We start from the raw sequence: 23,794 nt of genomic DNA on the forward strand, positions 1-23,794 counted from the left end.
AATTCCCCCATCTTCAACACACTGGGGTTGCCATTGACCAGAAACTGAACTGGACCAACCACATAACTGTCATGGCTACTAGAGCAGGTCAGAGGCTGGGTATTCTGTGGTGAGTGGCTCACCCAGTCACTCCCCAAAGCCTTTCCACAAGGCTCAGATAAGGAGTGTGAGGGAATACTCTGCTTGCCTGGATGGGTGCAACGATTAAGCTCAACCATCCAAGACAAAGCAGCCCACTTGATTGGCAGCCCATCCATCACCGTAAGCATTTACTCTTTTCCCCACTGGTGCACCATGACTGTATTGTGTACTATTTTTACAAGATTCACTGCAGCAACTCCCCAAGGCTTCTTCGACAACACCTCCCAAACACCTGACATCTACTACCTAGAAAAGCATAGGAACACCAAGAGGCATTTTTGGGAGGCTAAATTTCAGCCCCAATACCAAAATGACCTAACCTGTTTAAGGAAGCCTTTGAATCAGCAAGAGCAGTCTTGCTAAGAAAATGCTGAGAGGGTCTTTGCTTAACTGCTATTCATTCTCGGAATGTGGACGTTGCTGGAAAGGCCAGCATTTATTGTCCATCCCTAGTTGCCCTGAGAAGGTGGTGCTGGGCCTTCCTGAACCACAGCGCTTTGATACAACTGAGTGGAATTCTAAGCCACTTCAGAGGGCAGTTATGAGTCAACCACATTGGAGTGGGATTGGGCTCACATTGACCAGGCTGGGTAAGGACCACAGATTTCCTTCCCTAAACCTGGGAACATAGGAACAGGAGTAGATCATTCAGCCCTTCGAGCCTGTATCATGGCTGATTATCACTCTCATCTACCTGCCTTTATACCCTTGGCTAGCAAAAATCTATCAGTCACAGATTTAAAATGATTAATTGAGCTCCCAGCAGCTACTGCTTTTTGTGGGAGAGAGTCCCACATTTCTACCACCCTTTGTGTGAAGAAGTGTTTCCTAACTTCTCTCCTGAATGGCCTCTCTCTGATTTGAAGCTTATGTCCTCTGATCCTAGACTCACCCACCAGAGGGTAACATTTCTCTCGATCTACCCACTCAAATCTTTTCAAAATCCTAAAAACAGCGATCAAATCACCCCTTAATCTTCTATATTGCAGGGAATACAGGCCTAGTTTATGTAATCTCTCATAACCTAACCTTTGGAGCCCTGGTAACATTCTAGTGTATCTATGTTGCACTCCTTCAAGGCCAATACATTCTTTCCCATGTGTGGCACCTAGAACTGTACACACTACTCCCAGATGTTGTTTAACTAGGGCTGTGTATAGCTGTAGCAAAACTTCCTCCCTTTTTTATATTCTAGCCCACTAGATATAAAGGCTAATATTCCATTGGGCTTTTTGATTATATTTTACACCTGAATACTACATTTTAGTGATCTGTGTACATGGACTCCTATATTTTTGGATCTCCACTGTTCCTAGCTTTTCACCATTTTAAAACTGCAGATCGATCCCTTTTTGGTCTAAAATGGATGACCTCCCTTTTGCTTGTGTTGAAAGCCATCTGCCAGAGTTTTGCCCACTCACTTTATCAATGTCTCTTTGTAATGTTATGCTCCGTCTCCATTCCTCACTTTGCCACCTATCTTTGTGTCATCGGCAAACTTGAATATATGGCTCTCTATTACGTTATGTTCTTGAGCATCCCTGATTGTAAGCGTTCAACCATTGCTGGCCATGCCTTCTGCCTGGGCCCTAAGCTCTGGAACTCCCTCCCTAAACCTCTCTGCCTCTCTACCTCTCTCTCTCCTCCTTCAAGACGCTGTTTAAAACCTACCTCTTTGACCAAGTTTTTGGTCACCTGCGCTAATTTCTACTTATGCAGCTCGGTGTCAATTCTTTATCTCATAACACTCCTGCTAGGTGACTTGGGACATTTCACTATGTTAAAGGTGCTATATAAATACAAGTTGTTGTTATCTAAGTCATAAATATAGTGAATCATTGAGACCCCAGTACAGATTCTTGTGGGTCACCACTAGTCACTTCCTTCCAATTCGAATACATACCCTTTATCCTTTCTCTCTCTCTTCTACTGCCTAAACAATCTCCTAACCAGGTCAATCATTTGCTTTCAATTCTATGAGCTTTAATTTGAGCTAACAGTCTCCTATGTGGAACCTTGTTGAATGCTTTTTGGAAGTCCATATAAAGTACAGCCATAGACATTCCCCTGTCTGCTAATTTAGTTACTTCCTCAAAAGATTCAACTAGATTCATTAGACATGACCTATCCTTTACCAATCCATGTTGGCTCTCTCTAATCAGCTCAAATGTCTCTACGTGCTCAGCCACATTGTCTTTAATTTTAGATTCCAATAACTTCCCCACAACAGATGTTAGACTAACGGGTCTATAATGTCCTGGTTTCTTTTTCGCCTTTCTTAAATAATGGAGTTTTACATTTGCAATTTTCCAATCTAAAGGGACAGTTCTTGAATCGAGGGAGCTTTGAGAGATCTTGGCTCGGTATCTGCAATTTCCTCAACTCCTTCCTTTAAAACCCTCGGGTGGAAACCATCAGGTTCTGGGGGTTTGTCAATCTTTAGTGCCATTATTTTTTCTAATACAGTTTTGTTGCTTACTTTAACTTTAGTGCGATCCAGTCCTTAATTCATTATTGGTTTCCTTGGAACTTCAGGTAGATTATCCTCTTCCTCTACTGTGAATACTGTCACAAAGCACTTACTCAACCAGTGCTAAACTTGATAAAGTGCAACATCCCCACTGACACCTGGGAGTCCCTGGCCAAAGACTGCCCAAAGTGGAGGAAGTGCATCCGGAAGGGTGCTGAGCACCTCGAGTCTCATCGCCGAGAGCATGCAGAAACCAAGCGCAGGCAGCAGAAAGAGCGGCGGCAAACCTGTCCCACCCTCCCTTACCCTCAACCACTGTCCCACCTGTGATGGAGACTGTAATTCCCATATTGGACTGTTCAGCCACCTGAGAACTCCCTTTTAGAGTGGAAGCAAGTCGTCTCGATTTTGAGGGACTGCCCATGATGACTCAACCAGTGTGCCATTTTCTTATTTTTATTTGCAACATTACCTGCATCTGTTTTAAAGGGCCCACCTTACCCTTGGCTACCCTTTTTCTTCTAACATAATTGTAAAAACATTTGGTGTTAATCTTGATCCTCAAGTTTTTTTTGTATTCCTTTCTGCAGCTTTAACTATCTTTTTGGTCTTCCTTTGCCGTTCTTTATATCTCTCCCAGTCCCTGGATCGACACTATTCTTTGCATTTTTGTATGCTCGTTGCTTTAGTTTTATGTTGTGTCTCACCTCTTTTGGCGACCATTATTTGGTAAGTAGAGTTCTTGCCTTTTAGGGGTATATTTTGGTCCTGTATTAAGCAAAATTATTTTTTGAACACCTCCCACTGTTCAACAGTAATTTTACCCGATAATGGTTTTGACAGTTTGCTGTCGTCCATCTCTGTCTCATCCCGTTAAAGTTAGCCTTACCAAAATCTAGAATCTTAGTAACGGTGTTGCATTCCTCCTTTTAAAACTACCATTGAATTCGATCATGTTATGGTCACGGTTAGATAAATGTTCCCTTCCTGTTGTATTATTAACTACATCTGGCTCATTACTCATTACTAAATTTAGTAGGGCCTGCCCTTTTGTTGGTTATTTATTAAATAGTTATGTATATGCAATATTTAGGTATGTTTGTTTACCTAAGGTATGTTATTCTCAATACTTGAGATAAATTATAAATGAAGCACTTGGATCTAATTCCTCAGGTAGCACTGTTCTGGTCTCTGTGCTGACTATGATGTCACTTTGAGTTTTACCCTTTGTTTGACTTGTAGCTGCCTCTCTCTGCCATCTGTTGGTGCTGGTGGTTATAAAGGATATTAGTGAAACAATTTGGGATTTTATGATATTCTGAAAGCTTCCTGTTCACTTTTACCAGCTTTTTAATTCTCAAATTATGAGGTAAAGAGGTTTGAAATGCTGGAAGATAGAAGCTTCTTGTTTAGGAATTCTGTTGCCAAATGAAACAACCACTGCTGTGAGACACTGGGCATGTTCTTCATTTTATATCATTACGTGAATTTAAGTTGCACTGATTTAAACTAAGTGATTATACCTGTTTTGTACATTTCATCTGGCTGTGGAATAAAGCAGCTTAACGATTAGAACCAAGCTTTATCTCACCCAGTTTGGTTTATCTCAGCTATGGAGAGATTGATGGAATACACATGCAAAAGTTATAAGTAGCTGGTCCAGTTCACAAGGGAAGGTTCTGATTAGTGTGTAAAAATCTGGAACAATAGAGAAGAATTTTGCATACTGATAAAACTAATGAACTAAAAGCATTGGGTCCGCTTCTGCTGATGCTGACTCTGGCCAAACCTGCAAAAGACCGTCACCTCGATATTCTACCTCAATGCCCATCAAGCAAATCAAGCTTTCAAAGTCTCCTGTTGTGGCACAGCGATAAACCATGCCAAAAAAACCCTCCTGTTTAGGAGTCACGCTTGATTGCACCCTGTCATATAGACAACATCTCCAGAACCTTGGGAAGAAACTAAAGAGTAGGGTCAACTTGATCCAGAAACTCGCCGGATCCACATGGCGGGGCAGACGCTCAAACCCTCCATACGGCAGCACTCATCCTGGTGTACTCTACAGCGGAGTACTGCTCTCAGGCATAGCTATCAAGTCCGCATGTCAAATCTGTTAATGCCCAGCTGAATTCTACTATGAGAATTATCACTGGTACATTTTTATCGACACCAACACCTTGCCTGCCAGTGCTTGCAAACATCGCACCACCGCACCTACACCGCCACAATGCAGTCTTCGGAGAATACAATCGCTACATCAGCAAAGACAGACCGATCCAGGCCGATGAACAACCTACCACCAACCCGTCTCAAACCGAGAAGGCCATTTTGGACCATCGCCGAAGCCCTTCAGCGATTTATTTATTTATTTATTTATTTTTCTTTCCCTCCCCCCCCCCCCCCCCCCTCAGCCTTGATGACCGATGGCAAAATGCTTGGAAGAACTGTGACCATACAGAATGGATTCCTTATCGAGGACCCCACAGTACAACCTGAAGGATCAAACCTTCCTCGCAAACAGTGGACAACTATCAACCGCCTCAGAACCGGTCATGGTCGGTGCTGCCACCTTCTCCATAGGTGGAAGATTAAAGCATCCCCATCATGTGACTGTGGAGCTCCTAATCGGACCCTGGAGCACATCATCAAGCACTGCCCTCAGAGGGAATTCTCAGGCAGCCTGCGGGATATCCACACTGTTACACCGGAAGCTTTGGCCTGGATATCTGACTTGGATATTGATATTTGATTTGCTTTGCTGCTACCATACAAAAGAAGAGGATTGGGCACTCTATAATCAGCCAGTCACCAGAAAAGGATGACTCACCGAGTTTGCACTGTAGCGATACTATGTTTGCTGTAGGATAAACGATTGCAATTTGGTTTCTGCATTGTTGGATTATATAGTCCTTATCGATATTAACTGAGCCAATAATTGAAATACTTCACTTTTCTTCCCCAGCTATTTTAAAACCAGAACTGTCATCATGTTTGGTAAATCTTTTTCAAGGGTGAAACAGTAGAAGAGTGTACATCATTTATGGTGTCTGTCCTCTGTGTCTCGCACAAGGTGGTGATGCATTTGACGCAATTTACATTCCGTCATCATTTTTCAATGCATGGGGAAAAAAGATCAAACACCTTGTTATTTGTCTCTTTAAATGTACTTGTGGTGTGGAACCAGAAGGAGCTATATCTTGCTAAAAGAAAGACTTACATTTATATAGCGCCTTTCACAACCGCTGGCTGTCTCAAAGCGCTTTGCAGCCAATGAAGTACTTTTGGAGTGTAGTCACTGTTATAATGTGGGAAACACGGCAGCCAATATGCGCACAGCAAGCTCCCACAAACAGTAATGTGATAAGTGACCAGATTATCAGTTTTAGTGATAATTGAGGGATAAATATTGGCCAGGATACCGGGAATAACTCCCCTGCTCTTCGAAATAGTGCCATGGGATCTTTTTCGTCCACTTGAGAGGGCAGACGGAGCCTCAGTTTAACGTCTCATCTGAAAAACGGCACCTCCGACAGTGCAGCACTCCGCTGGAGTGTCAGCCTAGATTTTTTTTGTGCTCAAGACCCTGGAGTGGGACTTGAACCCATAACCTCCTGACTCAGAGGCGAGAGTGCTACCCACTGAGCCACAGCTGACACTGACACTAAGGAGCTAGCTGATCCCGGTGGGGCTCACAGTCAAGATTATAAAGTTGGCCTCAGTAATGCTGGGTTCGGGAGGTAAAAAAATCGGCGACAGTTGGCTTACTGCCCAGTGACCCTGTTGGAAAATGCACGTGTGTGGACATCTGCTGAAGGCAGGATTGGGCTTGCCAAGAGGCTCTTAGCATTCATTACATTTCCCACATTAAAACTGACTACACTCCAAAAGTACTTCATTGTCTGTAAAGCGCTTTGAGACGTCTGGTGGTCGTGAAAGACGCTATATAAATGCAAGTCTCTTCTTTATATAGCCTACCAACACCTCTATGGAGAATGGCCACTTGGACACGCTGTCGGAGGGAGTGCCTGTAGGACTGTACTTCAGCGTGAGCAAGTACCTTCAAAGAAACTGAGAGAAATTTTAAACAAATCAAAATTGTCAAGACAATCAGTCAGGGCAATGTTGTCTTGCTCTGGATAACATCAGGGTTGCTGGCGGGGGCGTTTGTTATTTTTATTATTCTGTGGGTAGTTGCAGCGACTACATGACAAGCCGTAAAATTGTAATAGGTCAAACAGGCAGTCATTACAGCACATGGCAGACCGTACATCTATCATCACTGAGAGTGGGACAAAAAGGTTGATTTAAGCACAATGCTCCATTTTTTGCAGGTAAAAGACAGAAGGTTCATTTGTAACATTGAACGAATTCCGCACCCATTTACATTAAGGGGGAAAAAAATCCTTCAATAAACAGTGAAATATGATTGCATTGTTTGGTACACCAACCATGTGTTGACTATGTACATCTCAAGCTTTACAAACTACATTTCTCTGGGGCTTAATAAAAAGCAGCAACATGGGTGTTTGGCATGTTCCACGTTGAAATGCTTTTTAAAGTGACACAGATTTAAGGTGATTGGCAAAAGAACCATAAGCGACGTAAGAAATGGCTGTTTTACGCAGCGAGTGGTTAGGATCTGGAATGCACTGCCTGAAAGAGTGCTGGAGGCAGACTCAATCTTATCTTTCAAAAGGGAGTTGGATAAATATCTGAAGGAAAAGATTTTGCAGGGCTACAAGAAAAGGGCGAGGGAGTGGGACTGGTTGAGAGTCAGCAGGGGCTCGACGGGCCGAATGGCCTTCAGTGCTGTGACCATTCTAAGATTCTATACAGGGGAAGGTTTACAGGGTACTGCCACTTTCACATCACTGTGAAGTGGTTTTAGATGCACAACAGCACCAAACTAGCAACAACAATTTGCATTGATATAGGGCCTTTAACATAGCAAAATGTCCCAAGATGCTTCACAGGAGTGTTACTGGACAAAAATTGACACCAAGCCACATTAAGGGAAATGAGGACAGCTTGGTCAAAGAGGTAGGTTTTCAGGAGCATTTTAAAGGAGGAGAGGTAGAGACATGGAGAAATTTAGGGAGGGCATTCCAGAGTTTGGAGCCTCGGCAGCTGAAGGCACGGCCGCCAATGATGGAGCAATGAAAATCGGAGATGCACAAAAGCCCGGAATTGGAGGAGCGCCGATATCTCGGAGGGTTGTAGGACTGGAGGAGATCACAGAACTAGGGAGGGGCGAGGCCGTGGACGGGTTTGAAAACAAAGATTTTTATTTTTAGGGAAACTTGGGCCTTTAGTACCATGACACACACCTGAATGATAAGTGTACAGGTGACATACCACTGTGTCCATGGAACATATTGCAGTAAACATGTCATCAAGAGAAAAGAAAATTAAATTAAAAAATCAGCAACAAATTGGCTCAAGGTTTTACGTTCGTGCCTTGAGATAGTCCAAAAAAGTTGGCTTGCGTTAGGTTGTAGGGGTCTCCAAATTAGTACAGTGCATAGAGCAAAGGTTTTCCTTCATTGGCACCATACATGGGTTTCAACGCCTGCAGATTGTGGGAGGAAGGGAAGGCTGAGTGAGATAAGGAATGCCATAATTCGAGGATGCTGAGGGGAGACCTCATTGAGGTGTATAAAATTGAGGGGCTTAGAGTGGATAGGAAGGACCTATTTCCCTTAGCAGAGTGGTCAACAACCAAGGTGCATAGATTTAAAGGAATTGGTTTCGGGGGGATTTGAAAGGGAAATTTCAGAGGGTGGGGGGGGTCTGGAACTCACTGCCTGAAAGGGTGGTGGAGGCAGAAACCCTCACCACATTTAAAAGTATCTGGATGTGCACTTGAAGTGCCGTAACCTACAGGGCTACGGACCAAGAGCTGGAAGGCGGGATTAGGCTGGATAGCTCTTTATCGGCCGGCGTGGACTCCTTCCGTGCTGTAAATTTCTTGGAGAATTTTAAAATCGAGGCGATGTTGGACCAGGAGCCAATGTAAGTCAGCGAGCAATGTAACTGAAGATAATACCAAGCACATTAAAACCTTCAGGTATGACAACCCCTTTCAAGAGGCTATCTCATACCACTTAGTGTCTGCACTGAGTAATACAACTCCAGACTAAAGGACTTTTACATCTGACAGTTACGTGGTTGGTAAGAATCGCAGAGACCAATATCCATTTCTCAGCTCCATGTATTTACATTAGTAAGACCAGTTCATCCTGACAGCAGCACTGTACATACACAACAATGGAAACAGGGGCCTACTGCAGGGACATTGATCTCCAGCCACCTGGAGTGTAAAAGCACCTTTATTAAAAATGTTCCTACTACTTGTAGCACTATTAAGAAATGAAAGGACTTACTGCTTGATCTTTTACAATCAGTTGCTAAAAATTGTCAAGAAAATAAAAGCCTCGATGAAGGGTATACATACTTGCATTGCAAAAATCCTTTTAAACACTGCACTGTTGAAATTATTGGTGGAATTGATAGGTTTTTGTTATGGAAGGGTATGAATGGTTATGGAATCAAGGTGGGTAGATGGAGTTAAGATACAGATCAGCCATGATCGGATTGAATAGCAGGACAGACTCAAGGGGCTGAATGGCCTACTCCTGTTCCTGGGAAATTACATTTTAACAGATGCTCATTTCAAACTGCATTGAATAAGGTTCCATTCAGGAAATGTGTGATGTTTTGCATACTCCAATCAAGGCTCTTATTTTCTGAAGTTGCAATAACAAGGATGGCCTCTTCTCTTTGAAATGTGCTGGGTGGAGGGGCTTGTTAAGAACGTTGATTGAATCTAAGGTTGGTCATTGTCAAAGCTCAGTTTGTAAGCTGTCACGGACTGTAAATTGTGAACCCTTTGCTGACGAACCCTGCTGTGTTTTTGGCTGCTCTCTCCCCCTCTTGTGTACACTGTGTCTCTGGCTGAAACCGTTCACAAATCTCCCTGTTTACTCTCCCCTGCTAACGTCTTTTCAGGTTACAGTATGGTGCTTTGGGTTTGTTTGCCTGGTAAAAGCACCGCCATTCGCCTGGACTCCCCTTGACGTCTGGTTACAACAAGAGTGCATAAGGTGAAATGTCAAGCTGTTCCCTGCGTCGTAAACCACGAGATTGAGAGAATGACATTTTGCTTGTGAGCCCAAAGCCTTTTCTTTCTGTCCCCTGGAGCTAGTTGCATGAAATACTCTTGTAACTGTAACGATGATAGAATGACAGCTACATTCTCAGCTCCAGGACGTGAGAAATATTCCAAGCGACTGCAGCAATAAGGTGAGGATTGAAGTGAAATAAATTTAGTGCATTGTTGCCGATCCTTAATGCCTGTCACTTCATTTATTTTTTTGACGCACTGTGTTTTTGACTTTGTTGCAGGATTAGCTTCAGGACAAGCTACGCATTGCTGGAGAAGGTTAATTATGAGGGCCACAATCCTACAGGTCTTTTCATTAGCTCTTGGAGTTTCTGCTGCTGTTCTGCTGATTATTTCCAATCTTACAGACTGCTGGCGGGTGAGGAGCCACTTTGCTGATTTTGGTTTTAGTGGTACCGTTAAGAAATATAACAATAACTAAATCTTTATTAAAAATTAAATAAGCATAATGGACATCCTATTCTGTTCCTTCTATTTCCATTGATCATCAGAGTTTTAATTTGAACAGTGAGTGCTGAGAATATTCTTGCTGAAATGAGTTTGAGACTGGCAGTGTGAGGGGGACAGCTTAACAACAATAAAGCTGGTCATTAGCCTAATGATACCACAGTACAAGGCACTGTATACATTAATTCAATTGCCATGTATTGTTCAAGTCGGTAATTGTAGCAAATTGCAGCTCCTCCCATGATGTCACAAGATAAAATGAGGGAGGTCATTCAATCCATACCAGCTCGTTCATTCAGAAAGAACTTATAGTGCCCCCCCCATCACAGTACTGTACAGTATAGTGCCCCCATCACAGTACTGTACAGTATAGTGCCCATCACAGTACTGTACAGTATAGTGCCCCATCACAGTACTGTACAGTATAGTGCCCCATCACAGTACTGTACAGTATAGCGCCTCCCATCACAGTACTGTACAGTATAGCGCCTCCCATCACAGTACTGTACAGTATAGCGCCTCCCATCACAGTACTGTACAGTATAGCGCCTCCCATCACAGTACTGTACAGTATAGTGCCCCCATCACAGTACTGTACAGTATAGCGCCTCCCATCACAGTACTGTAGAGTATAGTGCCTCCCATCACAGTACTGTACATAATAGCGCCCCCCCATCACAGTACTGTACAGTATAGTGCCCCCATCACAGTACTGTACAGTATAGCGCCCCCCCCATCACAGTACTGTACAGTATAGTGCCCCCATCACAGTACTGTACAGGAACAGGCCATTCAGTCCCTGGAGCCTACTCCGCCATTCAATTAAATCACTCTACCTCAACTTGATTTTTCCGCCGTAACTCCACATCCCGATCTCACCTAACTAAAATCTAGAGTTCAGTCTTGAAAGCTCCAATTGTCACTTTGGTCCTATTTGGGGGCAGAGAATTCCAGATTTCCATGACCCTTTGTGAGGAAAAAGTGCTTCTTGATTTCCCTCCTAAATGGCTCTCATTTTAAGATGATGTCCCCTTGACCAGAGGGAACACCTCGATCAGATCAACCCTCGACCTTTCAACTGTGCATCCAACTGTTTCTTCATTGATTCCAAGGTATCGCGTGCACTACCCTACCTGTTCCAAATGTAGATCATTCTTTGTTTGAAGAACTTCCGGACTTCAGTCCTAAATTTGCCTTTTGTTAGTTTGAACCTTGTCCCATTATCATGGTTAAGCTTGAAATCATATTCCAGATTTATCTTATCCATACCATGTATTATCATGAGTAGATGCTGTTCAAATTAAATTCTGACTCAGACAAAAAATAAAAGGACAATGATCATTCTGTGTTGTTGAATGCTGATTGTGAAAAGGATTCTGATGATGAGAGTCTCTTGAAGAAATTAAAGTTGTTTTGCTCTCAACAAACAATCTATCATTTCTGGAAATAATCTTGTGCCAATTTTAAACCCAATAAGAAAGACAGATTTGGATTTGTCTAGCGCCTTTCACGACCACTGGACGTCTCAAAGCACTTTACAGCCAATGAAGTACTTTTGGAGTGTAGTCATTGTTGTAATGTGGGAAACGCGGCAGCCAATTTGCGCACAGCAAGCTCCCATAAACAGCAATGTGATAATGACCAGATAATCTGTTTTTTTTTGTTATGTTGATTGAGGGATAAATATTGGCCAGGACATAAGAGTAGAAAAACATTCCTTTATTTACTACTTTCTCTTAGAAGAAAGGAAAAAAAATATGTTTATCAGGCCCCAGTAACCTTCCCCTCTTCTCTCTCCAGACTCTGGTCTTTCTTGTATTGAGCAGTCTCACTGAATGAGCCTTGACTGTTCATCATAGAGCTTTCAGAATTGTGCCTTGAGATATTCTCCGAGTCTCGGTCCATTACTGATCACTTTATTCAGGAGGAGATGGAATAAGGACACTTGGATTCTGTCCACTCTTCAGGCTTTCCCTGCAAGATTTTTTAAAAATGTATCTGCTCATGAGATGTGGGCGTCGCTGGCAAGGCCAGCATTGATTGCCAATCCCTAATTGCCCTTGAGAAGGTAGTGTGAGCCGCCTTATAGAACTGAGTGACTTGCTGGGCCATTTTAAGGTCCTCACTATCAGGCACTGGAGAAGTTATTACGTTTCACTTAAGTGGTATGGCACCACTGAATACAGCATTGGAGAATGTTTTGTGTCATCATCAAAAGAAGAATAGAGGCTTTACGTTTGGGCAGACATTATGTCCATAAACGGAGTGAAAAGAGCTTCAGCAGGTATAGGTGCCAAACCTTCTGGTCCCTTAAAAAAAAAGGAAGACTTGCATTTATATAGTGCCTTTCATGACCACCGGACGTCTCAATGCGCTTTACAGCCAATGAAGTACTTTTGGAGTGTTGTCCTGGTAGAAAACGCACCAGCCAATCTGCACACAGCAAGCTCCCACAAACAGCAAGTGATAGTTTCCAGATAATCTGGATTTTTTTTGCTATGTTGATTGAGGGATAAATATTGGCCAGGACACCAGGGAACAACTCCCCTGCTCCTCTTCGAAATAGTGCCATGGAATCTTTTACGTCCACCTAAGAGAGCAGACGGGGCTTCGGTTTAACGTCTCATCTACTATACTTTGATGGCAGCTTGGCTTCGTATAGTGTAGAATATGAATTCCTAAGCATTCAGTTGCATGTTCATATTTGAAGCGCATAGTAGATCAAAGGGCAAAACTGTCATTATATTCAGTTACATGGAATCATATATTGTGGGAACTAATCAGATTGTCACACAGATTATCAGAAAAGAGCCTGTAATTAACTGGAATTTTAATACATAGAAAAGTATCTACACCATTCTAAGCTAAGATAATCAAATTACAATAACAGCTATTAATATATTATCCACAATTATATGACATTCATTATAATATATTATGATTATGCTAAATAACATGGTCAAAGATGATTTACCCCCATCGAGGGTTAGCAGTCATGATCTCACTGTGTGTGCGTACTGAGCCAAACACAACTGAAACCCTGCATATGTGTCCATCCTGATAACTCATTAGCCTTGCTGTTGAAAAGAAGACTCTGCACAGTGTCCAACTTTAACTCGTTCTGTCCCAGGACCTCAAAACTGTGGAACTCTTCACTGAACTCGGTCCTTCCTTCCTTCCTGCAACCTACACTGCTTCATACCCCACTCCTGGTATTACTGAGCCACTAGTTCATCATGAACGCATCTTCTCTCCCTTTTGTTTCAACCTGGATGGTGTCTTGCGTTATGGGTCTTTGCCATTTACCTATATTTCTCATTATTGTAAAAGATACAATGAAATGCTGCTGTTACTGGTCCTTTCTGTCCCATGATGTGAGATGCAGCTGAATGTTCTAGTCCTGGCTCCGTCATCCCCCTTCTTCCAATCGTATGCCGGAAATAACCATCTACAAAAAGCCACCATAGCCCCAATGGAGAATAGCAGGACGCACAACTTTTACCGACCAGTTGCGACTGCGCAGAATTTAAGCATTGAAATAGCCATTGGGCTGTAGCAAGGTACAACAACAACTGGCATTCATATAGTGCCTTTAACATAGTAAAACATCCCAAGGCACTTCACAGGAGCATAATCAGACAACATATGACACCGAGCCAGATAAAGAGATACTAGGACAGGTGACCAAAAGCTTGGTCGCAGAGATGGGTTATAAGGAGCGTCTTAAAGGAGGAAAGCAAGGTAGAGAGGCGGAGGGGTTTAAGGAGGGAGTTCCAGAGCTCGGGGCCTAGGCAGCTGAAGGCACGGCCACCAGTGATAGGGCGAAGGAAATCAGGGATGCTCAAGAGGCGAGAATTGGAGGAACATAGAGTTCTAGGAGTGTTGTAGAACTGGTGGTTACGGAGATGGGGAGGGGCGAGCCCATGGAAGGACTTCAACACGAGGATGAGAATTTAAAATTTGGAATTTTACAATGCCATCAGAAGCTGTTGCCTGCATTGTAGCACATTCAAAGTCACTGTTGTATAATGCATCGATCAATTGTAGCCACACAAGGGTTTATCATTGATCCAAATTCCAGTGGTTTACTTGCTCTTTATCGCTGCTTTCATCAATGCTCGAACCTCTTGCCACGACTGCGCTTGTGCTACTGTAAGCCCAGAGAGATTATTGCTCCCACCGTTCAGAAGCCCCTTCCTTTATCAGTTAATGTATCGTATAACTACGCACCCTATGCCCACATGCAAGCAAGAAGACACAAATTGCTCTCTTCCTGTGCAGTCAGAATGCACTGCCCTTTGTAGTACTGAACCATACAGGCCAGGAATGTCCTCGGTTCCACACTTGGTCTGTACTGAGTTCACTGAGGTCGCAGTTGGGCCTCATTGAAACTCATTCCCAATCGCCACCTGCTGACTCCTGCTGGAAAATGTGGTCAGGATCGGGCTCAGTGGTAAAACTGCTGACGCTCACGCCTGACGAATGGCTGTGCGGGCGAAGTACCCGAGGGAGTCCTGGTCCTCAAACTCCCGCTGGAAAGTGCACCTGCGCGGATGTCAGGTGAGGACAGGAGCAAGCTGCATTGTGATGCCGCCCATAGTGGGATAGCCTGCTGATGCTCAGGGTCACAGAGGAAGGACAACAGAAGGCTGCAAACACTTTTGCAATCCTAGGTCGATTGGCCCCTTCAACAGAGGGGGGGGGGCCACTTAGTCCAGCATGAAATCTTAAAAAAAAACACATATTTTTAATTCTAAAAAATGGAACAAAATGTTTTGCCAAGCAGGAAGGGTCACATGCTCAGTCTGTTTGGAATTACTGCCACTCATCAGTCGAGGAAGTTGCTGACATTTCATGTAAGAACAGCAGGTGGACCTTAAACACTTTTATCCTCATTGAACTGTGAAATGGAACTAAGGAGATAGAAATGTGGTGTAGACCTCCCTCTGTGACTGAGGAAAGTAGGGAATTGCTGGTTTAAATAGATAATCCATAGTAAATCTGGGAATGATCCAGTGTGCAGCAGCGGATGTTTGGATAAATTCACTTAGGTCGCGGGTTCTGTTCTGTTGCAGTTCTACTTTTAATCTAAATCAAATCCCCAGTTTGTTCGCTGTAAGACTCACATTTTACATTATTGTATTTGTGAATTTTGTGCTCATTAAGGGGTTTATTAATGTTGAGCAATGCTCAACATTAATAAACCCCTTAATGTTAGATGTAAGATACCTGCCTCAGTTCAACCCCAGAAGAGTGTTCCCCACAGCGCCAGTCTGATACCCTTTCCCATTTCCCACTCCAGTCGACTGTGGCCTCTCTGAACAGGATTGTCAGTTGGTGCTGAGTTGGGACAGTTTTCTGTCCTTTATTCCAACTGGATAAGCATCGTATTCAGACCATGGATAGGGAATTAGTGGAGTTAGATTAGTGAAGTATTGTTTCTCAATCACTAGGCTTGACAAGAACAGTTAGTAAATACAGGATCGGATTCATAAAGGTTAATCCATGAGAACATAAGGAAAGGTCACACATGAGAATAGGCCAGTCGATTTGTGGAGCTCATCCCTCCAGTGTCCTCACATCCAGCGGCATTTTGAACTCTCCAAATATCCTGGACTCAGTTATCTGGCAGTTTACCCTTGGGATCATTCTTTAATCTCCTCCCAAATGCATTTGTGTGTGGCAACCAGAACTGTGCGCAGTACTCTCAGTGATCATTATAAAGCCTCATTGAGTCCCTGTCTCAATTGGCAAATCCACTTCCAGATTCCTCACAAAGATTCTTGTGGTAATTCTGTTCCATTCATTGTAAATCCATGATGTTCACTTTCTCCTTCCACTATATCAGACTTTGTATTTATCTGCATTACATTTCAGTTGCTATTTTGTCAGATCAATTTCAATACGGATCAAAATCCTCTTGCAAAACATAAACCACATTCTCCATCCCTACTGCAATCCTCCTGCAGCATTGCCTGTAACTCTAACCAACTACAATCAGTTTGTAGGTTCTTTACGTAGATGAGAAACAAGCCATGGCTGCTACGATACTGACCAGTCTGGCCCCTCCCCCTGCAGCTTGGCACCCCCCCCCTGCAGTCTGGCCCGCCCCCCCCCCCCCTCCCCCCGCGGTCTGACCCCTCCCCCCGCGGTCTGACCCCTGCTCTTGCCTCTCCCCTGCGCACTCACTATTTTTGTGTTCTCTAATTTCACTAGTAGTCTCTCCTAAAGGCTTCTCCGAGCTATTGGCCAATAGAGACATCAAAAATAATTTACCAACCGCTGGATACAGAATCATTTAAAAAAGAGGAGTGAAAATTCAAAAGATGATGGGTAAAACTCAACATTTCACCCCTCTTGTAAGCAACTACTTCAGAAGTGATGAAAAGTACAAAGGTAAGTTGTTAAAACACCAACATAATAACTCGATCGCATGGGATTTATAAAGTATAAAGTACCTGAGCAACAGCTGGAGTAATATAACTCTTGAATTCATGTTTTTTTTCCCCCAGAGCGATGCAAAAGACCCACATTCTTCTATCGGTTTAAGTTTCCGCTGTCGAGGGCTATGGGGTGAATGCGTCTACGACATCGCCGCTGGTTACTGGACCTGTGATATCCCAACCTCATTTTTAGGGCATCTTCCCAGTAGGTCTTCTCTTCTAACCTTGCTGGTGACCTCTGCTAAGGGCCTTTCACCTTGGTGGGGAGGGTTCATTTAAATGTAGCCATGTTTGGATATTAAGGGGATTTGGGGATATTAAGGGAGTCAAAGGGATATGGGGATAGTGCAGGAAAGTGGAGTTGAGGTAGAAGATCAGCCAGGATCTTATTGAATGGCGGGGCAGGCTCAAGGGGCCGAATGGCCTACTTGTGCTCCTAATTCTTATGTTCTTATGAAACAATAGTCAAATTTCTATGAATATTGGAGATGTTAATCTAGTGCGGAATTAATATCACCTTTGTAGCACCTCCTTTGACTGTTAGTTTTGCAATACCATTTCCTACAAAAGTTTCACCAATTTCCATTACTTTCCCATTAATTTTAAACGGCTTACCATTTCTGTTAAGCAGGATTGGAAGATGCCCGTGCGTGAGTTCTTTTAACGTGGGGTGGCTGTTGCACACCAGCTACCACACGGGCTTAGCTGAGCAAGGTCTTGGTCCAGTGGCAAGAGGGTCCAAGATGACTGGAGACCAGGCACTGCTGTATGAGCCTAGTTGCCTAAGATTAAAATCTGTTAAAATAGCACGCAAAAGAATCACACTATCATGTTAATGCATTTGTCTTCTCTATCGCTTGTGGTCACTTGTAGCTTGGAGCCATTTTGATAACTCTCAGAGGAAGGTTTTCTTGAAATAACAAAAAGCAATGGCTACATGCTCAGTGGGTGAAGGCACTGCCCCATGTGGCACTGCGTCACTCAGGGCAGGAAGAACCCAGGGTGGTCCCCAGTCTTTGCTGAGTTAGCTGACCCCAGGTACCTCATCAGCATTTCATGCTGGTACTGGGTGACCAAGAGGTGAGAAATTGCTCCACTCCCCAGCATGGACATTCTTCGTCTCAAACAATGCAAAATTTACCCGAGTTTTTAATATAAGAAAAATCATGACATCACATCCCATCATTTAATGTGTGACCATCCCTCACACATTAAACTCCTGATTTTAATTCTCCGTTCAGAAGGGCAGCTAATTGGAGATATTTAGATTCTGCAAAGCAAAGGGAGGGCTAAAAAGAATGAGGGTTGAATTGGAAACTCTTGTCTGGAGAGGGGGGTGGGGTGGAGTGGGGGTGGTTATCATTTGGTTGTAAAATGGAGACTTGTTCTAGTGGACTCCTTAAAGGGAGATTGAACCACTTCTACATGCAAAGGGCGGTAGATGTTTGGAACCCCTTTCCACAAACGGCGATTCATGCTAGGTCAATTGTTAATTTTAAATCTGAGATTGATATATTTTTGTTAACCAAAGATATTAAGGGATATGGGGCAAAGGCGGGTATATGGAGTTAGGTCACAGATCAGCCATGATCTCATGGAATAGCGGAATGGGCCAGAGGGGCTAAACGGCCTACGAAAGCCCCCAGTACTTTGCCCAAGAAGCTATTCTTCATGGCTGAGCCTAGACAACGAATCCTGGCAGGCAATTAACTATCGGGGGGGGGGGGGCGCAGCCAACCCTAATCCAGCCGTCATCTGACATCCGCACACAATGTGGTTCGCTGGGCATTGATCAGGATCAGACCTGGCTGGGTTTTTTCTCCTCCCAGAGACCAATAGTCTCTACTATTTAAAATGTAATCATAACTTACTATTTCCCACGTGAATCATGAGCATTGCAATAACTTTTCTGTTCTCTTTAACCTCTTGGCCTCGTCTTTCTCCGTTTCTCTTTCCCTTTCCCTGAATTCCTCCTATCTCTTCAGAACCTGGCTGTGGAATTTGTAAGTGTGCTGTCCGGTAACTATGGAGACAAGCCTATCCCAGCAGCTACAGCAGTAATGAAAGACTTTATTACAACTATTGGGCCTAGTTTAAAAATCTCTCTCTCTCTCTCTCTCTCTCTCTCTCTCTTTCTGTCTTTCAGAGAAATGTACCAGAATGTCAAGATTTACAGGCACAGACTTTGTGTGAGATCACAGTCTTAAGACAGGAGGACAAGGGATCACAGTCTTATGAATTAGTCCGCTGCTGAATATGGGAGCCTGCCTATTGTGGTCCACAGTGAAAAATAGCTGAATAAAGAGGACACTGTAGCAGATGGGTTATTAAATTCTGTGTTTGCAACAGACTGATTAATGGTCTTCTGTTTTATTGTATTAGCTGATCTGGTGATTACCCGAGCCCTGGTAATTGTTACCAGTGCTGCCAGTATTGTGGCCACACTTGTCCTCATTGGTGGGATGAAATGTACCAAGTTTGTAAGTGATGGTGGGACAGAGAAAGACAAACTGATCGTCTACGCTGGAGCCATCTTCTTCTTTGGAGGTAGAGTTAGTTGAACTCAGTGTTTGACATTTAAATGTATGGAATATCAAACCTGTGAGCACTGATATTAATAGAAATGTACTCAGAACAAAAATAGCCTACTAAGAGTGCCGGTGATGGCTGAGTGGGTAAATTTGCCACCCATTGTGGTACCGAACCACGTTGAAACCAGGAAGGAACAACAACACAACAGCAACTTGCATTTATAAAGTGCCTTTAACAGGCAAATGGCACAATGCGCTTTACAGAGTAATATAAAGATAAAACACTGCAAACGCTGGAGATCTAAAACAGAAAGAGAAAATGCTGAATGTACAGAGCAGGTCTGTCAGTATCGGAAAGGAGAAAGGTCAGGTTAACATTTTGGATGTAGGCCCTTCATCACAACTGAAAGTAGTACTGGAGGAAACGAGCAAAGGGGAAGAAACAACAATCATCGGGAGGGAGGGAGTTAATGGGCTGCATGACCTGCAAACGGCTCATTAAAAAATCCCGAACTTAATAGACAGTATTTATAAAAGATTATTTCAATGAGGCAATGGAGCAACATTACAAACACAAAAGAGCGTGCGAAAAGCTAAGACAGTGAAAAGACTTGCACAGAGAAATGAGAGGGAAATCAGATATAGAAAGTCCGAAATAAACACAGCAAGAATGACCTGCATTTCTATAGCGCCTTTCACACCCTCAGGACATCCCAAAGTGCTTAGCAGCCAATGAAGTACTTTTGAAGTGTAGCCACTGTTGTAATGCGGAAATTGCTGGAAACAGAGGTCCATCACTTCCCAGCGCAAGCCCTGCCCCAGAAATGTGTTGTGACAAACAATCCCTCTGACTGATCAGCCCTCCTCCCCTCCCCCTAGATGCTGACTGAGCTACACCAGGAGTGTTCCATGTTCACTCAGCGGTGGGCATTCAGTGCCCAGGCCCGTGGGTGAACAGGTGAGGTATTGGACAGTGTCTGATGCCCATTGAACCAGGTCTCCGTATGAGTGAATCCCTTCAGTAGGACACCGGAAGAACACTGAATGGGGAAAATGGATATGTTACAGCGCCTGATGCATATCGAATATTTCATTAGATTTTCTAATATGCAGCTTCCATTTTGTTTCTAAATAGGAATTGCAGGTGGCATTGGCATGACTTGGTATGCAGCCGAGACTGTCGTTAAGTACAAGTTTGAGGTAAGTTTTGAAAAGAAGCCATTCTGTACTTAATGGTCATGTATAGTTATTGCCAGTACCCAAGGATGTATGCAGCTGGCAAAGGATTTTTTTTTCAATGTACTGTCACTCGTGCATAAAGTTCTGAATGTGTGAAGTTAGAATTAGGAAATAGGAAAGCTGTTTAATGAAAGAAGCATTTGGCTAGCCTTGCGTCCAAGTTTGGCTGTGGAGAAAGCAAAGGCACTGAGCACAATTGGACAGGCAGAATGCAGCCATCTCCTTATATGTGCCAAAATACACAGTGAGGGGCATCAGGTAATGGAATGCTCTTCAAGACCAAATCCCTGTGGTCCCCAGCAGGGAGTGAGGCTCTAGTGCATCATGGGAAAGAGATAGGGCTGATTCTCTAATCTATAGTCCCTACAAACATGGTCCATTGATGGGTAGTGCAGGATTGGTGAATTTAGCCTTTTGTGCCAGGTAAACCTAGATTTAAAGCAAAGATTCTGCTACACGTCCCAATAACATACCTCGACTACAGTTCAGTAGAGCACTTATGCTGCACCAATGTGTATTTTTCCACTTCCTATACACAGGTATCCTTGAGGTTTTTTCTGGCTGAATTATAGACAGTCTTGTGCTGTAACTCTGCCCACTGGCGATTGGATTGAAACTGCCCAAACTCACTTTGCTAATAGTTGCATGGTGTAATGTATGCACCTGTGAGGATGCTCACAGGTTTGTAGAGCTGTTGAGTTGTGAGTGGCTTAGCCAGTCACATGATGTTTGCAAGACTCAATAAAACCCCAGCCAGTTGGGTTCGGGGAATCCATGATGAGGCAGGTGGTTGTGAGCCTGGTGGATGAACAGGTAATGTGTAGTGTGATTGTTAAACCTTTGCTATTATGAACTAGTTGGTTTATTAGCAATGTGTTGTTATGATTTCTTAAGCCAAGAACCCATGAAGCAAATATATTACACAAGGGGCTAAAGGGGTGTGTAGCTGCTGCAGTAGTGGGGCGGAGGGGGGGAGGGGGGGGGCGCGGGGTTGGACCAGCTCAGTCACTGGAGTAGCTCGGTTCACTACCAAAGCAAATGCAGAACTTTTGTAATATGTTATCTGAAACATGTCTTTAATGTTACTCTGTTTACGTACTCAGCAGAGTCTCTTGCAAAACTATCCGGTGATAGCGCTCCTTCAACTTCCCCTTTATCCGTTGTGACAGAAATGGAAGTATTCATTTCTGTGTTCTTTTATCGATTGGCTTATTTATTCTTGACCACAGTGCAGGCCGAGTGAGTTTTGATTGTTGTTGACTGTTTCTGCAAGGTGCAGGAATACAAATTCCAGTCCAGTAGGACTAAAGTTCATAAATATGCAGATGTAAATTAGCATTCCTATAGCCAGTTCCTATTGGATTGCAGAGAATTTAATATGTTAAATGGCCATGGTGTTCACTCTGTGGCTGCTGATGCGCAGGGAGTCCCTGGCTTCACGTGTTTGAATGCTGTGAAATTTGATTGCATGCTGACTGTAATGTATTTGCTTCATGGGTTCTTTGCTTAAGAATTCATGGCTACACATTTGCTGTAAAGAACCAGCTGGTTTATTAGCAAAGGTTTAATAATCAAACTGAACCCTACCAGTTCATTCACCAGCCTCACAACTGCATGCCTCATCGTGGAGAACCTGAACTCAATTAACTGGGGTTTTATTGAGTCTTGTGAATGTCACGTAACTGGCTAAGTCACTCATAGCGCAACAGCTCCACAACTATTTTAAACTAAACTTTTGGTAAGGGCATTAGTACCCATAAATTTTAAAGGAAACCTAGCTCAAATTCAAATTTGGTTTCCGGAGATAATGATGCACTCCAGTCCCTCCGGTGCCGTGGAAGGCCGCGAGTGTACCGGTGGACACTACCTGCTCCATTTCCAGGGACACCCTGGCTCGAACGTAGCCACGGAAGAGAGGCAGGCAGTCGAGCTGAACGACCCCCTCGACCGCCCGCTGTCTGGACCTGTTAATGGCCACCATGGCCAGGCCCAGAGCAGTCCTACGAGGAGGCCCTCCGACCTGCCCGCTCCCCCCCGCACCGGATGCCCAAAGATCAGGAGCGTGGGATTGAAGCGCAGCCAAAAGTCGAGGAGCAGCCCCTTCAAATAGTGGAATAGCGGCTGTAACCGTTCCACATGCCTTGAGCATGCTCACAGATGCATGCATTTCACTGACAGTTTTTAATTCAGTTGTACCCTCGAAAGATCCTGAAAGTCGGTCAGGTTATATGGCACTGATTAAAGAACCAAGGCTTGTTTTTGATGGAGGAGGTGGTTTTCATTATTTCCATGACGAACCTTTTTCTGCTCCACCTTTAAAGGTTAGCTTCGGGGTGCCTGGGATCACATACGAGCTGGCCTATTCCTACTGGCTGGCCTCTACTGGAGTGCTGTGCATGTGCCTCGCTGGAGTGCTCCTTGTGTCAACACACTGCGCAAAAATCAACAGATCCAGCCAAAGGAAAAAGAGAAATCCCGCATTTCTGTTTCTCACTGACCAGTACAGACACACCCTGCCAGCATCCTGTTCCACCATCGGAAAAACGTATGTGTAACAATGGGTCCAACAAGACTGAACGCCACACCGTCTCACTACCCTGGTTAACGTGGAACTTGTGTTTGTCTGACCACCGGTTAAGGAATAGTTCAGAGTAGTGTATTTAGCATTCACTTATCGTACTGCAGCTTTGCGCCTCCAATCTGGCAGCAAGCCAGTTTTTGGTAAGTGTGCATTTCCTTGATAAACTGGTTTGACCAACCAAATGCAGAAGGATATATAGTGTTAAATAAATGTTGATTCATGCTACTCGTCATTTGTGTTCTAATTTTTGGGTTTTATATGAAAACATAATTTGCATAGGTGCAGTATTGAGCCATGTTGAAATACAGGCAGCCAACCTGAATGTTATTAGTTTAGCACATGGATTAACAAGGCAACATCCCTTGTGACAGTTTCATCCAGAAGAGATGTACAATGCACAAGGGACCTTTCGGCACACCTACAGCTTTCTTTGTCTGAAATACAAATGAGTTATGCAAAGTTGTATGCTGGAAACCAAGTGTACTCCAAATTAAAAATATTTTTTCATTGATTTGCAAAAGACAACAAAAATTATATTCAAACCCAAGATCATGTCATTTTTGCATAATGTTATATGAGAAACAATTTGGCAAGCACTTTTTTGATGAAACTGATTCTCCTTTACGATCATTATTTTGTATTGACGAGCGATCTTGCACCAAAGAAATGTCATACTCTGGGACCAACAGAACTGTAGAAAAAACTGCTTGAGCTTCCCAGCCCAACCAAAAGATAGGAATTAAGGTCAAATGAATT

The 23,794-nt window shown here is 43.5% G+C and overlaps 1 protein-coding gene across 4 annotated transcripts in view; it reads left to right on the top strand.

Moving 5' to 3' along the window:
• LOC139228791 (claudin-16-like) overlaps positions 1-23,263 on the top strand; it is a 31,463-nt gene extending 8,200 nt beyond the window's left edge. The window contains exons 2-8 of one of the 4 annotated variants that reach the window (XM_070860164.1): positions 9,623-9,916; positions 10,019-10,155; positions 16,461-16,640; positions 16,757-16,892; positions 19,070-19,234; positions 20,354-20,418; positions 22,779-23,263. In XM_070860164.1, the coding sequence (XP_070716265.1) occupies positions 16,626-16,640; positions 16,757-16,892; positions 19,070-19,234; positions 20,354-20,418; positions 22,779-23,012 (615 nt within the window). In that variant the 5' untranslated portion in view covers positions 9,623-9,916; positions 10,019-10,155; positions 16,461-16,625 and the 3' untranslated portion in view covers positions 23,013-23,263. Of the gene's footprint in view, positions 1-9,622; positions 10,156-16,460; positions 16,641-16,756; positions 16,893-19,069; positions 19,235-20,353; positions 20,419-22,778 lie in introns of all 4 variants that reach the window. The other 3 variants (XM_070860163.1, XM_070860162.1, XM_070860165.1) reach the window with 3 other exon arrangements.
• The last annotated feature ends 531 nt before the right edge of the window (positions 23,264-23,794 follow it).

This window comes from Pristiophorus japonicus, chromosome 18 (genome assembly GCF_044704955.1).
Source record: "Pristiophorus japonicus isolate sPriJap1 chromosome 18, sPriJap1.hap1, whole genome shotgun sequence".
NCBI lineage: Eukaryota > Metazoa > Chordata > Chondrichthyes > Pristiophoridae > Pristiophorus > Pristiophorus japonicus.